The sequence below is a fragment of the Colobus angolensis genome, unplaced genomic scaffold (assembly GCF_000951035.1).
Source record: "Colobus angolensis palliatus isolate OR3802 unplaced genomic scaffold, Cang.pa_1.0 Scaffold421, whole genome shotgun sequence".
Classification (NCBI taxonomy): domain Eukaryota; kingdom Metazoa; phylum Chordata; class Mammalia; order Primates; family Cercopithecidae; genus Colobus; species Colobus angolensis.
The window spans coordinates 2,064,142-2,078,543 of record NW_012117611.1 but is presented as its reverse complement, the minus strand read 5'-3'; the positions used below and the strand labels follow the sequence as shown (position 1 = coordinate 2,078,543).

Below are 14,402 nucleotides of genomic sequence, written 5' to 3'. Positions count from 1 at the left end.
CATGCCCAACTTATTTTTGTATTTTTAGTAGAGACAGGGTTTCACCATGTTGGTCAGGCTGGTCTCAAACTCCTAACCTCATGATCCGCCCACCTCGGCCTCCCAATATGCTGGAATTACAGGTGTGAGCCACCACACCGAGCCAACAAAAGTGTTTTCAATAATCAGTGATTTGATTTTTTTTATCTTCTGCTGGGCAACCCAAATAGCATAAACCAAATATAAGAACCCCCTCCATGAATTCATGTGAGAAAAGAATCAATATGATAGCCTAGTGTGTGATATAGCAATAGTGCTTCTATTCGGGACTCTGAAAGAAACATGTTTCCTCCTCCAAAGCCTGGGAAGAAAGAATTCAATTGATTATTAATCATGTCCTTTAATTTTTATATCAAGTTAGTCCACAACAAGCTGAATTTCTAGGCTATATCTGTAAATTCTCCCTACAAAAGGCCTGGAGAATGCCATAGCTTAATTAAATATGAAAAATATGTTCAATGTAAGAAATGGTCACATGGACAATATTCTACGTCTTTTATAAAACCGCTATAGAAGATACTAAATTTTTTGATTCAATGTTCCTTATGTTAAAAATGCAGAGGACATATTACTCAGTTTCTATGTAAAAGTCATCATTTGTTAAAGATAATCAAAGCTCAGCAATTTATCATGTTTTCCTGTTAAGTCTTGACTTGTTGGAAGTTCAGAATGAAAATATTGTGTTTAATTACATCTCTTGCCTAGGTTTTCTTGATGAAGTATCTCTCCATTTTATTCTAGAGACCTTAAGCACAAAGGTTTTATGCTTCCACTTTATGTTTATTTTAAATAATCATAAATTATTTTTGGATGTGGGTGATTAGGTAGAATAAGAAATTATCCTATATCTCTATTGAAAGATTTTAGAACAGTTAAAACTAAAAATACTTATATTAATTACTTCATTGATATAGGTATAATTATTCTAATCTTGCAGAGCAAGGAAACTACTAATCATACTATACAAGATCTAGAATAATTACTATTGACAATGATACTTAGGTTTTTTTTTTTGGAAACAGCCTTTTCCATCTGTTTCTAGTCATTACCATTAATACTAAAAAATGGAGGTGCAGGGGAAATTGAAGGATGATGAACAGGGAAAAGGGTCAATATAAAAATCATTCAGGATTAAGAAATTTTAAAATGTTAATTAACATTAACTCAACTTGACTTCATGGCACAGAAAGGCAAAGAGAACACACGCTTTGAATCACATGTTAGCCACTCACTGCTGTGTGACCTTTGAAAACTATTTAATGTCACTCATTTGTAAAACGAGAATAATAATAAGCTTTTTGTGAAGAGTAAATGATTCTCAATACAAGAAAGTCATCATTTTTATTATTTTTGTAACTGTTCTCATTACTTTGCAGCCAATATCATTGGTTCGAAATCTTATATCTTTAGAGCTCTCTGGCCTCAATGGGACCTCTGGTGCTACTGAGTTTCTTAAACCTGGGATAGGTTGAGAAATGACTACCAATATACTTTCTCATTACATGGAATGTAAAGGAAGACAAAGAGGATTACCCTTCCAAAGAGATAGCAAAACTTTCCCATTATCATACTTTTCTAATTCTATAATCAGGAATAGAATCCTAGGATGGAAAAGTAGAAATAGTAAACTAAGATGGAAAATTAAGATGACTCATCCTTGAAGTAGAATGAGCATCAGAGATATCTTAACCCAGTTGTCTCACACTTTAGTAAACAGGTGGTATATTACAAGTTTCTGAAAAATGACAGTGAATTTCCTGGGCTCTAAAGGTGGTGAAAGTCTAACTGGAAATGTAGTGGATTATTTTTGGAAGTTTCCATAATAGTTACAAGATATAATTCAAAAACTCCTTAAAAAATACTATTTTAAGGCCAGGCACAGTGACTCAACGCCTGTAATCCCAAAACTTTGAGAGGCCGAGGCGGGTGAACCACCTGAAGTCAGGAGTTCGAGACTAGCCTGGCCAACATGGGAAACCCTGTCTCTACTAAAAATACAAAAAAATTAGCCGGGCGTGGTGGCAAGAGCCTGTAATCCCAGCAGGAGAATCTCTTGAACTCGGGAGGCGGAGGTTGCAGTAAGCTGAGATCACGCCACTGCACTCCAGCCTGTGTGACACAGCCAGTCTCCGTCTCAAAGAAAAACAAAACAAAACAAACAAACAAACAAAAAACAACACTATTTTATACTAGGCACTCTGAGAGGCAACAGACTTATTCAGTGGAAGGCAAGGAAAATATTGCTGCTGTTTCACAGGGCTTATTCCAGTGGTGAGGAGAAATGAAATATAAGAGACAATATATGATTACAAACAGGGATAAGTGCTGGGAGGTAAACCACTGGCTGGGGGCAGCAATAGTGAGGAACAGCATAGAGTGATCCGGGAAGACCTCTGGAACGGTAAAAGGGCCAGCCCGCTATGTTGAAGGGTGGGGAGAACCACTTCTGACAGAGAAAATAACAGGATGAATGGCTCCAAGGCAGGAAAGAGCTTAGAAATGTTCTTGAAATTGAAATCAGGCTGGTATAGGTGTTCAGTCAAGGATGAAGGTTGCAGTATATGAGGCTAGAAAGCAAAATGGGACCTAACCAGGCTCAAGTGAATTGAGAAACCGGTGGTTTGAAGCTTAAGAATGAGAGGAACTAGGCCGGGCGCGGTGGTTCACGCCTGTAATCCCAGCACTTTGGGAGACCTAGGCGGGTAGATCACGGGATCAGGAGATCGAGACCATCTGGCTAACATGGTGAAACCCCGTCTCTACCAAAAAAAATACAAAAAATTAGCTGGGCGTGGTGGCTGGCGCCTCTAGTCCCAGCTGCGCAGGAGGCTGAGGCGGGAGAATGGCGTGAACCCGGGAGGCGGAGCTTGCAGTGAGCCGAGATCGCGCCACTGTACTCCAGCCTGGGCGACAGAGCGAGACTCCGTCAAAAAAAAAAAAAAAAAAAAAGAAAGAAGAATGTCAGGAACTAATTTGTATTCTAAAAACATCACTGTGGAATGGCTTGGTTGGGGTGGGCAAGTGAGGAGGAGAGGAGCCCAGTTAGAAAGTTACTGTCATATTTCTGAAGGCAGATAGTGGAGGCTTAGATTGTGGTTGCAGGAGTGGAGATGAGGAAGTGAGTGGATTCAGAACGCATGTGGGTAAGTAATTGCCAGGGCTTGCCGGGGAATTGAATCTTGGGAGGAAGTGTTTAAAGGAAGAAGCAACAAGAATTCAAGTAGACTCAGCTATCAGGATTGAAGATGATCACTTTTGAAAAGTTCCAATAAACTTGTCCCACTATTTTTATGTACCTACTAGTGGGGATTCAACAGTGATTAAAAAAGACTTTATTTCCATATGTTCTTAGCACACTGATTTCTTAAAGACTGCTTACTAATTTAGTTACCTGAAGTACAATTTTATACTTTTATAGGCTACTAAAAAAATTTTACTTTTATAGGCTACTAAATAAAATTTTATACTTTTATAGGCTACTAAATAAACATGAAAAAATGGAAATTTAGCATATTCATATATTTTATGTATTATAACCGTCTCTTGAATGGAAATGAAAATTCAGTTGATCTTCCTCCACAGTTTACATTTTTTCCCAGTTTGCCAAGTTCTACAATTTTTTTTTAAACAAAGAAGACAAAATATACATTTCTTTAGCAAATCAAACATACTCTCATGTTTCATCTGTGATTCTCTCACAGATTTTCTGATGTACTATTTAGATATTTTTAATTTGGTGCTAGAGAAAAGTCATCTTCTTTAAATTGCGTAGTGTATTTAACCATCTTTAAGTTTTATAATACATTTCTTGCCATGCATTCTCATTTACACTTTTAGAAATTGAAATGTGCTTTCCATTGTCCCTTTAGCAGAAGAAAATTAAAGTTTGTAATGTTTATTAACAGTAATACCTAGAGATATCAGAAGATGAGAAATAATGCATTTTCTCTAAAATTTAATTTTAAGCATATTGGCAAAATGTTCTCTGTTTCTCAACTTTACTAGTTTCTAAAATATTCAAATCATTCTATATATAATTTCATATAATTATTTTTTAATCTAAGGGATTTCTGATAACTGCTTTTCAATTTTGTCAAACATAAAATGTCTATTTCGGGTCTTTTGTAGTTTTAGTTCTAGGAAATATCTTGTTCCCTAGATGGAAAAAATAAGCTGTATTCCTAAGGACTGAAAGAACGTAAAATTGGGTCATATTAACATATATTTCACATTGAAAACTCTGATGAGATAACTAGGCATTTCTAGGGGCCATCAAATATCCCTTGCTTCAGTGACAGAAATGTTGGGGGGGAAAAAAAACTATCAAAAGTGAGCACGAGAGGGATTTCCTCCATTATGGAAAGATGGGAAGTGAATGGTCTTTTATCTTTAGGGCAGAGGAAGGCCTAAGTGATCTTGACATGTAGATTGCTACCCAATGTAGAATGTATTTTATGAAATGTTACATTTTATTCAGGTAAAATTAGTTGTGTAACATATACATGTATCAGAATTGTTTTTAAATAGTTGTTCACAAAAGTTCATTTGAGGAGAAAGGTCATTCAAAAGTCTTTGCTTTCAGTCTTCATGTCAACTTAAAATAAATAAAAAGAATGCATCCAGGACCAGGTATTTTTGTTATAGGTAAGTTCATCATAAAGTCCCAAATTTGTTCATTCTAGTTATAATTATGATTACAATTTTCCTCAATAAGTGAAATATAGACTGCTTATACCTTTTATAAAATGAATGTATCTGCTGCCTTTCAAATATTATTGTCTTGAGATGCCAACAATTTCACTTACCTTTCCACAAAAATTCCAGCTTGAACAGCATGCACAATGCTCCGAAATTTTGGTTTTTCCTCAGGTTTCTTTTTTGTCATCCCCATTTTCCGTGTAAAGGTAGAAGCCAACCAGTCCCGGACTTCAGATGGGACTGAGTCAGTCTGAATGTCACTGAGCTCATCTTCAGTATCCAGAAGTCTTCTACAAAAATTTATACAGATTAAACATTTTTAAAAAGTGAAGAAAAACTAATAACAGGAAAACGAGGATTGCAATGGAATTTAAAATATAGCCAATACCGCTCTGTTTATTCCTTAATATGTACTCTCTAAAGAAAAAAATAATTCATTAACATTTGGAAAGCTCTTAATTTTTCAAATTGATCATATGAAGGCAACAACTAATAGATCTTGCATTTGCTGCTTTCCAAACATTTCAGCACAATGATACACCAGTCTGGAGGTACCGACTGTTAATATCTTTAGTGTGCTGTTCTGATAATGAATAAAACTAAGGAAAGATAGGGAAGAGAATTCGTAAACAGATGTCTGCTATTAAAACAAGCAACTGGAGTGGAAAGAATAAAGGGGGATTGAATCTGTAATAGCTGTCATATACTTAATAATCTTGTGTATATCTTACATATAGTACATGATATTTGAATAAGGCTTTGCAATGTATAAAAGTCATTCACAGGTACTATTTCATTGGATAAGTACCCCTAAATTTTAGGAAAATAACAGCTTAAGTGCTCTCAATGATATCCATTCTATCAGTATCACAGATTTTAAAAGTGAAAAAAAAAAGAATGAAAACACATGAAAATAAATAGATTATGTTTAAAGCACATTTCAGGTGACCAGTGGGTGGAGATCTCATGGGTTTAGAACTGCTGGCCAAGGAAATCAACCCAGTGAGTGAGGTGGTGAACAGGAACTGAAACAATGACCACGCTCTGTATAAGCTCCAGGTAGATAAAATTGACTGGACTGCTGAGTAATAACAGCTGCCATTAAAGAGGAAACTCAGGAAACATCGTTATTTTAAGGCCAGTCAACTTCAGCTGTCAAGAACTTCCTAAAGGTCTGAACTGGCAACATCCCAGAGGCTCCCCACCAAATACAGAAACAGCTTACAGAACAGTTGAACTTTGCCTCCAGGAGGAACACAGGCCACTCAGCCTGCCGTTTCACTGGATTCTTTCCTTATCTGTGCACCAATCTAAAAACTCATTGGCACATGTTAGCTTTAACCTTTGGGTTTCATCTGCTTTTGAAAATCTCTTTGCACAGACCTAGGCCTAAGGTTTATGAGCCGATGTTGGAAGGTGGCCAGAAATGGTTGTACATGCTAATGCCTCAGAAACAAGGCACAGGCCATCTCAAGAAGCAGGGACAAAACAAAGGACAAAAAACAGGAGGTCTCCACAAAGAACTCAGTCTGGCCAAAGAGAGGCTCAAAAGGTAATATGCAGAAGAGGAACTCTTCATGTTCCTTTAAATGACCTCCCGTATATGCTGCTGTTTCCTATAAACCTGCAGAAAATAGTCATTTGCCAATATTTCTTTTCCATGGTATTAAATAAGCATGAATGTATTTATGAAATACCTTACAAAAAAATAAACATAAGTTCTGGAGTCACAAAGATACATGTATACCTCTAAAGATTAAAAAGATTTAGAGTTGAATGTTAATACTGATTAATACTTACTTTATACGATTTTGAACTTTCTTTCTGATCTTACATTTGGATGATTTTGATTTACCCCTAAAACACTGAACTAGAAAATTAAAGCAAAATAGTTTGTTTTTCTTTTTGCCCATTTGAAATTAGATTCCCTAGCCCATTTCAGCAAGTCACTAAACTACATGGTTTGAAAATTTCACTACTTTAAAGATTATGCCATTTCTACTATCTCTTATGTAGTGATCAAATACAGGGTAGGTAGGACAGGTGGAATAGGAATCATTGTGGTGTAATCTTGTGATGTCACCTCCAAGCATTCCACTGCAGCCTAGTTTTGTCAGCTAATCTTAGAATGACAGAAACCTGGCTGATGGCGCCAATTCCTCCACAGTACATTTCATGTTGATAGCTTTAGGGCTATATGTCCTATTCTCATAAATGATCCAAGAGAGATCATCAAACATAACAAAACCAGCATATGAAAGTGATATTCCACATAGTAGAGTGGTACTTAGGAGGCTGGAAATCCTTAGTCATGATGTATGAAGTCATTTGCTGAGAAGAGAGTGAATATAATTTTAGGGAGAAAGAATGATATGGATTAATTAGGGACACACAAATAAAGGATGAGAGTGTGTTAAGGGAAGAGCATGGAATATGCTATTGTATAACTTGAAAAGGGAATCTTGAAAAGGCAACAACTACCTCCATGAAGTTTAATTTTATGTGTCACCAAAGGTAGGTTATGGTGGCCAGTTGTTTGGTCAAACACCAATTTAAATGTTGCTGTGAAAGTATTTTTTAGATGTGATTAACACTTAAATCAGTAGACTTTGAGTAAAGCAGATTACCCTCTAAATTATGGGTAAGCCTCATCTAATCAGTTGAAAACCTTAAGAAAAAAGATTAAGGTCCCCCAAAGAGAAAGGAATTCAGCTTCCAGAACGCCTTTGAAATCAAGAATGCAACGACGACTCCTGCCAGGGTTTCCAGCCTGCCAGTTTGCTTTGCAAATTTCAGACTTGCCAGCACCAATAATCACATGAGCCTCTTCCTTAAAATACATATCTCGCTCTCTCCTCTCTTCTCTCTCTCTGTCTCTCTCTTTCTCTCTCTCTCTCTATCTTTTGTGTGTGTGTGTGTGTGTGTGTGTGTGTGTGTGTGTTGTGTACCTGTTGGTTTGGATAAGAAATAATCTTTCCATCATTTATGAATGCTGTGTGATAACTACCAGTGTAGGTTATAAATAAAGTAGAATATAAAGACTCAGTTCTCTATTAATATTCATTTAATAGAACATACCAATCCTATTTCTCATGTAAAAATCCTATTTGCAATGAACTAAAATGCCTTTTTATAAATCTGATTATGCAATTATAAATCTAAACACCGTACTGTTTAAACATTACAGAATTATTGTCAAACTAAATGAAGTGATTAAAAATGGAAAAAATGAGAATGATCCCTTCTTAGGTGGAACTTATATTTTAAAAGAAAGACTAAAAATAAAATAAGGATTGGGATATAGGTTAATTATGAGAGGAAACACTACTTTAGATAAGATGATCAGATAGTTAAAACCAGAACAATGAGAAAGTATTAGATATCGGAAAGTCTGGGGGAAGTCTGTTCTATCTATTCCAGATAGAAAGAAGGGCAAGTACAAAGGCCTGAGGCATGATCGGTATTGGCATGTTTGAGGAACAGAAAGGAGGCCAAATGTGGCTAGAGTATACTGAGTGAGAGAGTGACTCAAGTTGGGAGGTAAACATAGGTATAAGACAGCTAATAGCAGGCCTTGGAAGGATTCTGTCATATTTGCAATGGCAGGTCATTGAATTGTTTCAAGTAGGATGTGATATGATTTATGTATCTAAAAGACCAATGTGCATGCTGTGGGAGGAATAAAAAAAGTTGTAAAAATGGTGTTTTGAGTTTAGTTAGTTTAGTTAACTGAGCACAATTGCAAAAATGGTCTTTTATTTTGGTAGTTCACTACTTTTCGAAGACCCTAAGTGGTATGGAATTGGGCATCATTTTTTCCGGTAAACATATGGCTCAAAGTCTTACTGGTATATTATTTTATTTACTTATTATTATTATTATTATTGAGATGGAGTTTCGCTGTTGTTGCCCAGGCTGGAGTGCAATGGCGCGATCTCGGTTCACCGCAACCTCTGCCTCCCAGGTTCAAGTGATTCTCCTGCCTCGGCCTCCCTAGTAGCTGGGATTACAGGCACGTGCCACCATGCCTGGCTAATTTTGTATTTTTAGCAGAGATGAGGTTTCTCCGTGTTGGTCAAGCTAGTCTCGAACTCCCGACCTCAGGTGATCTGCCCGCCTTGGCCTCTCAAAGTGCTGGGATTACAGGTGTGAGCCACCACGCCTGGACTTAATGGTATATTATTAATGTTTTCTCAGACTACACATTTTTTTCTGTTCCATTTGTTTTGTTCTCTTCTTCAGGGAAACAGATTATGCATATCAGAGATCTCTTTTATCTAGTTTCCATATCTATCATTTTTCCATTAAATCTTTTTTTGAAAAACTAATGTCTTGATCTTATCCTGTTTTGTTTACCTTTTTCTTTTTTTTTTTTTAACCTTTAAAGTGTTTTATTTGTAAAACACTCTACTGTGTTTTCAGTAATGTCTCTTTTAAGTTTTGTGGCTTATGGCTTGGCTGTCTCTACAGGGTAGCCTCATTTTCTTCCTCCTTTTGCTGACTGTGTTGTGTGTACACGTTTCACCTTATCATATTATTTACCGCTTGAAACCTTTTTCTTTGTTTTAATCGTATTATTGTTTCTACAAAATTGATGATTTCATGAAGTTCTTGAGTTCATCGGATGAGCTCCCAGATGTGTTGAGTTCATCGGATGAGCTCCCAGATGTGTACGTTCCTCTTCGACATGTGTTTTTCCCTATCCTTTCCACCTTTGTTCTTGTGGTATTTTTTTGTATGGATTCTGTGTTGCTTTCTTTTTGAAAATTGTTCATTCTTGTATGAGAGAACTTCTTTCCAAATCAGAACGTTGAAGAGAAGGACCAGGAGAATGTGTACAGCAGAAAAGAAGTGAATCTGGGTATGAGGTCAGCTGTGTGTCCCTGTGTGCAAGAACTGACTTAACTTTCTCTTCAGCTGACAGAAATACTAGCTGCAGGTCTGTTTCTCAAAGATTTTTCTCTGCACTACAGCACAGTTACAACAATGGCCTCTGAGATCTTCATCTGCCTGTGCATACATCTCTGCTACTCCAGCGTGTGAAATGGGGGAAGCCTCCATAGCCACCCAGCATACCTTGACCTTTTAATTCTACTCAAGAAGTTTCTAATTTTTCCTTTTTGAATGAGCATGATTACCTAGAGAACTCTGTACTATGCTATCCCTGCCTGAGAGCCACAATTTCAGGCACCTTCATCATTTAGACTTTATTTTTTAAGCTTATAGAAAAATCGAGTGTATAGTACAGAGAATTCCCATTCATCTCATCTCCACCCCCACCTTCACAGTTCCCCTCTTATTGACATCTGGTATTATTGTGGTACAGTTATTTCAGTTGATGAGCCAATGTTAATACATAATTATTAATTAATATCCATAGTTTACATGAGGGCTCACGCTTTCTGTTGTACATTCTATGGGTTTTGATAAATGTATAACAACATATATCTACCATTACAGTATCATACAGGGTAGTTCCACTGCCCTTAAAATAATCCCTATACTTCATCTATTCAACCTTCCTTCCTTCCCTCACCTCTGGTCCCTGGCAACCACTATCTTTTTGCTGTCTCCTTAGTTTGGCCTTTTCCAGACCATCAGATACTTAGTATCATGTAGTAAAAGGCTAGACTTTTTAGTATTGGCTTATTCCACTTGGTAATACGCATTTTTCTCCATGTCTTTTCATGGCTTGATAGCTAATTTCTTTATATTGCTAAATAATATCCTACTGTATGCATAGATAGTTTGTCTATGCATTCTACTATTGAAGGACATCTTGATTGCTCCAAGGTTTGGCAATTATGAATAAAGCTCCTATAAACAGGTGCAGCTTTTGCAACTCATTTGAGGAAATGCCAAGGAACACAATGGCTGGATGGTATCATAAGTGCTTAGTTTTTCAAAAACTGCCAAACTGTCTTGCTATACCATTTTGTATTCCCACCTGCAATGAATGAGTCAGAGGCCAAGCTGCCATCATCTCTTGCCTGGCCTCCTGTGCAGCCTGCTAACTGGCCTCCCCCTCTTGCTCCTGACCCCTGTCAGTCTCTTCTTCCCTCTATAGCCAGAATGCCTCTTTTAAGGTTTAAGTCAGACCACAATGCCTTATTCATAAAGCTCCACATAAGTCGTCTCGAGCTAAGTCTCTAACCTCACCTTTTAACCAGTTCCCCTTTATCCATTTTGCTCCAGTGACACTATTCTTGCTGGATGCAAAGCTGCCAAGCTTGCTTTTGCTTCAGGGCCTGTGTACTTGCTATTCACTCTACTTAGAATCTTGTACTCAGATATTTGTGTGAATCATTTCCTTACTGCATTTAGGTAGAGAAGGAATCTATGTGCCCGCTCCCAGTAGTAAACATTTTTCGTTTTTATTTTGCCTTTTTATTTTGCTATAGTCTTCTTCCTTCCTTTCTTTCTTTCATTCCTTCCTTCCTTCCTTCCTTTCTTTCTCTTCTTTCTTTCTTTCGTTTTCTTTCTCTCTCTCTCTCTCTCTCTCCTTCCTTCCTTCCTTCCTTCCTTCGTTCCTCCCTCCCTCCCTCCCTCCCTCCCTCCCTCTCTTCCTTCCTTTCTGACAGAGACTCGCTCTGTCACTCAGGCTGTAGTGCAGTCACGTGACCTCGGCTCACTGCAGCCTCTGCCTCCCATGTTCAAGCGATTCTCCTGCCCTGCCCCTGCCTTCCAAGTTGCTGAGATTACAGGCATGCCACCACGCCCAGCTAATTTTTTGTATTTTTAGTAGAGACAGGGTTGAGTTTCGCCATGTTGGTCAGGCTGGTCTCAAACTCTTGACCTCAAGTGATCCGTCTGCCTTGGCCTCCCAAGGTGCTGGGATTGTATACAGGTGTCAGCCTCCGTGCCCAGCCTTACCCTGTTATATTCTTCTTAGCACTGACCACTACTAGATGCCATACCATATGTCCACTGGTTTGTTTGTTCATTTTATGCTTACAGTCTAGCAGCCTGGGCTGCAAAGACCTAGAGAGCAGAAAGTTGGCCTTCTGTTGTACACTGCTGTATCATCAGCTTCTAAAATCATGTGTGACACAGAGCAGGAGGTCAATATATATCCATTGAATGGCTATAAAATGTCTAGAAATATTTACATTAAACTAATTGTAACTGATTACCTTCATGAGTGGAGTATGGATGGAAATGGTAGAAGTTTTAGTGTATAATCCTGTGCTATTTGATTGATATAATCAAATTTATTGCTGCTTATGCAGAAACAACATCTTGGGAGCAAATTCACTGCTGCCAATCATCTCCTTCATTGCCTTTAGATTAAGTTGTTCCTGAATAATCATGCATCATATTATTGAAACAAATTGTGGGGAAACACATATATTTGGTGTAGAAAAAAAAATAAACATTTTTGATTGCATTTTAAAGTCACAAGAAAGAAAACTTAAAAAAAGTATGGGTTGTTTATATGCCTTTAGCCAAGAAACTCAGTATTTCTGTCAAATATTAGCTCTTTTATGCTCATTTATCACACAGAGAAGAGAGTGAACTCATACATTGCAAACTCATACTTGAGTCCCAGTGGACTCAATAAAGCATAAAGTCAAGGGTTTCTAAACATGACAGAGAAGAGTAAGAAACTTCTAATGAAGACATAGGTCAGTATACACAGATTCATTAAGATAGTTATTCCATTTGGAGAGAAGAAAGTTGAATAACAGGTAGTTCAAACCAAAATTTGAATAAATTTTGAAAATAAACTAATAAATCTAAAGACATATTTCTCCCGACTCCCCTACATTTACCTCTTCTTACTTATTCATTTTCCCTTTCCCTCATACCCGCCTTGTACTGTGTGTCTTCTTCCTTCTGAGCAACATGAGCAGCTCCTCAAGTTTCATCTGACCATGGTAGACAGTGCAGTAACAAAAACTATAATGTAATATGGACTAGTCATTGTCATCCCGGACTTTTCATAGACAGAGAATTATTATAAAGAATTCTCCTATATGTTTATCTAAGACATGAAAATATCTGAATACTTGTATAAGATTATGGCACATGTAAAACATATATGACTACATTTTGTCCTCATTTCATTTTTGAAAGAAATTTCTGCAAGGAGGATGATAAAATAGGATCTCAACTATCATAACTAATTTTGTTTTACAAACACGTAATGACTTCATTGCTCTTTATTCTAATGTTAAAGGGCAGAGTGTGCATAATCATTTACATTGTAAATGCTTTTTAAAAATGAAGACTTTGTGTTTAAGAAACATACAACATGGAAAAATGATGACTGGTTCATTTTCCTTAGGAATTCTTAAAATGTGTCAAGACCAGCCTGGCCATCATGGTGAAACCGTCTCTACTAAAAATACAAAAACGTAGCCGGGCGTGGTGGTGTACGCTTGTAGTCTCAGCTACTGGGGAGGCTGAGACAGGAGAATCACTTGAACCCAGAGACAGAGGTTGCAGTGAGCCAAGATCTCACCACTGCCCTCCAGCCTGGGCCACAAGAGCAAGACTGTCAAAAAAAAAAAAAAGGAATTCTTAAAATGTGCTATACAGAAAAAGAAACGATAAGGAATATATGTGTAAAATGTTATCACTGTTTACCTCTGAAAAATGCTCTCACTGGTGTTTGATACGACTTTAGTTTTAGTCCCAGTGGACTCAATAAAGCGTAAAGTCAAGGGTTTCTAAACACGACCTGGGTGCAGATGGGGCCCGGTGAACTGTGAAAACTGACCCTGCATCCAATCTGTGACTCAACTAATCCTTCAGAGTTATTTATAATCATAATTTTCTCTTGAAATCAGATGACATAACTCCCAAAGGGCTTATATTTTGAAATAAAAAGTTTGCAGGGAAGGGAAGTAAAGAAGGAGGCGGCCACGGAAGGAGAGGTCATGGGATTTTGACTCTTACAATTACATGTCAGTGAAAATATTTCTGTCCACAGTGGACTCTTGGAAAATGATTACACTCATGTACTGATGTGGTTGTTTCTGGGCAATTGGTACCCACAATTACACCTTCTAAGTGCTAAAATTCAAGTGCTAGGTGAGGTTAGGAGATACTGGTTTCTCAAGTTTGAAATGTTCTTTTCCTGCTTTACTATTCTTGTAAAGGACATGTTTCACCCAACAACGAAGTCATTTCAGTTCTTTCCCTTAACATTGGATGGGGTCAGGGTAGGATCATATTTCATCCAAATACCATTTAACTAAATATTTTAAAGTTATATATCAGGTGAATAAACTGCTATATGTTCTATCCTTCTACCTTTTATTTATTTATTTATTTATTTATTTTTTTTTTTTTGAGATGGAGTCTGGCTGTGTCGCCCAGGCTGGAGTGCAGTGGCCTGATCTCGGCTCACTGCAAGCTCCGCCTCCCGGGTTCACGCCATTCTCCTGCCTCAGCCTCCTAGTAGCTGGGACTACAGGCGCCCGCCACCACGCCCGGCCAATTTTTTGTATTTTTAGTAGAGACGGGGTTTCACCATGTTAGCCAAGATGGTCTCGATCTCCTGACCTCGTGATCCGCCCACCTCGGCCTCCCAAAGTGCTGGGATTACAGGCGTGAGCCACCGCGCCCGGCCTCCTTCTACCTTTTAATAAGTTTCATAAAAGGCAGACAAGTTGGGTGAACTGAAAGTTCTCAGCTCCTTGTGTGACAACACTGGGCCA

General features: G+C 37.7%; 1 protein-coding gene across 5 annotated transcripts in view; it reads right to left on the bottom strand.

Moving 5' to 3' along the window:
• The window catches only part of PDE1A (phosphodiesterase 1A, calmodulin-dependent), a 386,517-nt gene that overhangs the window by 91,719 nt on the left and 280,396 nt on the right, over window positions 1-14,402 (bottom strand). For 3 of the 5 annotated variants that reach the window (XM_011956693.1, XM_011956692.1, XM_011956694.1), the window contains exons 1-2: window positions 6,538-6,799; window positions 4,845-5,027 (exon numbers count right to left, since the gene is read on the bottom strand). In XM_011956693.1, coding sequence (XP_011812083.1) covers window positions 4,845-5,027; window positions 6,538-6,650 — 296 coding nt within the window. In that variant the 5' untranslated portion in view covers window positions 6,651-6,799. Of the gene's footprint in view, window positions 1-4,844; window positions 5,028-6,537; window positions 6,800-14,402 lie in introns of those variants that run through there. The other 2 variants (XM_011956691.1, XM_011956690.1) reach the window with 1 other exon arrangement.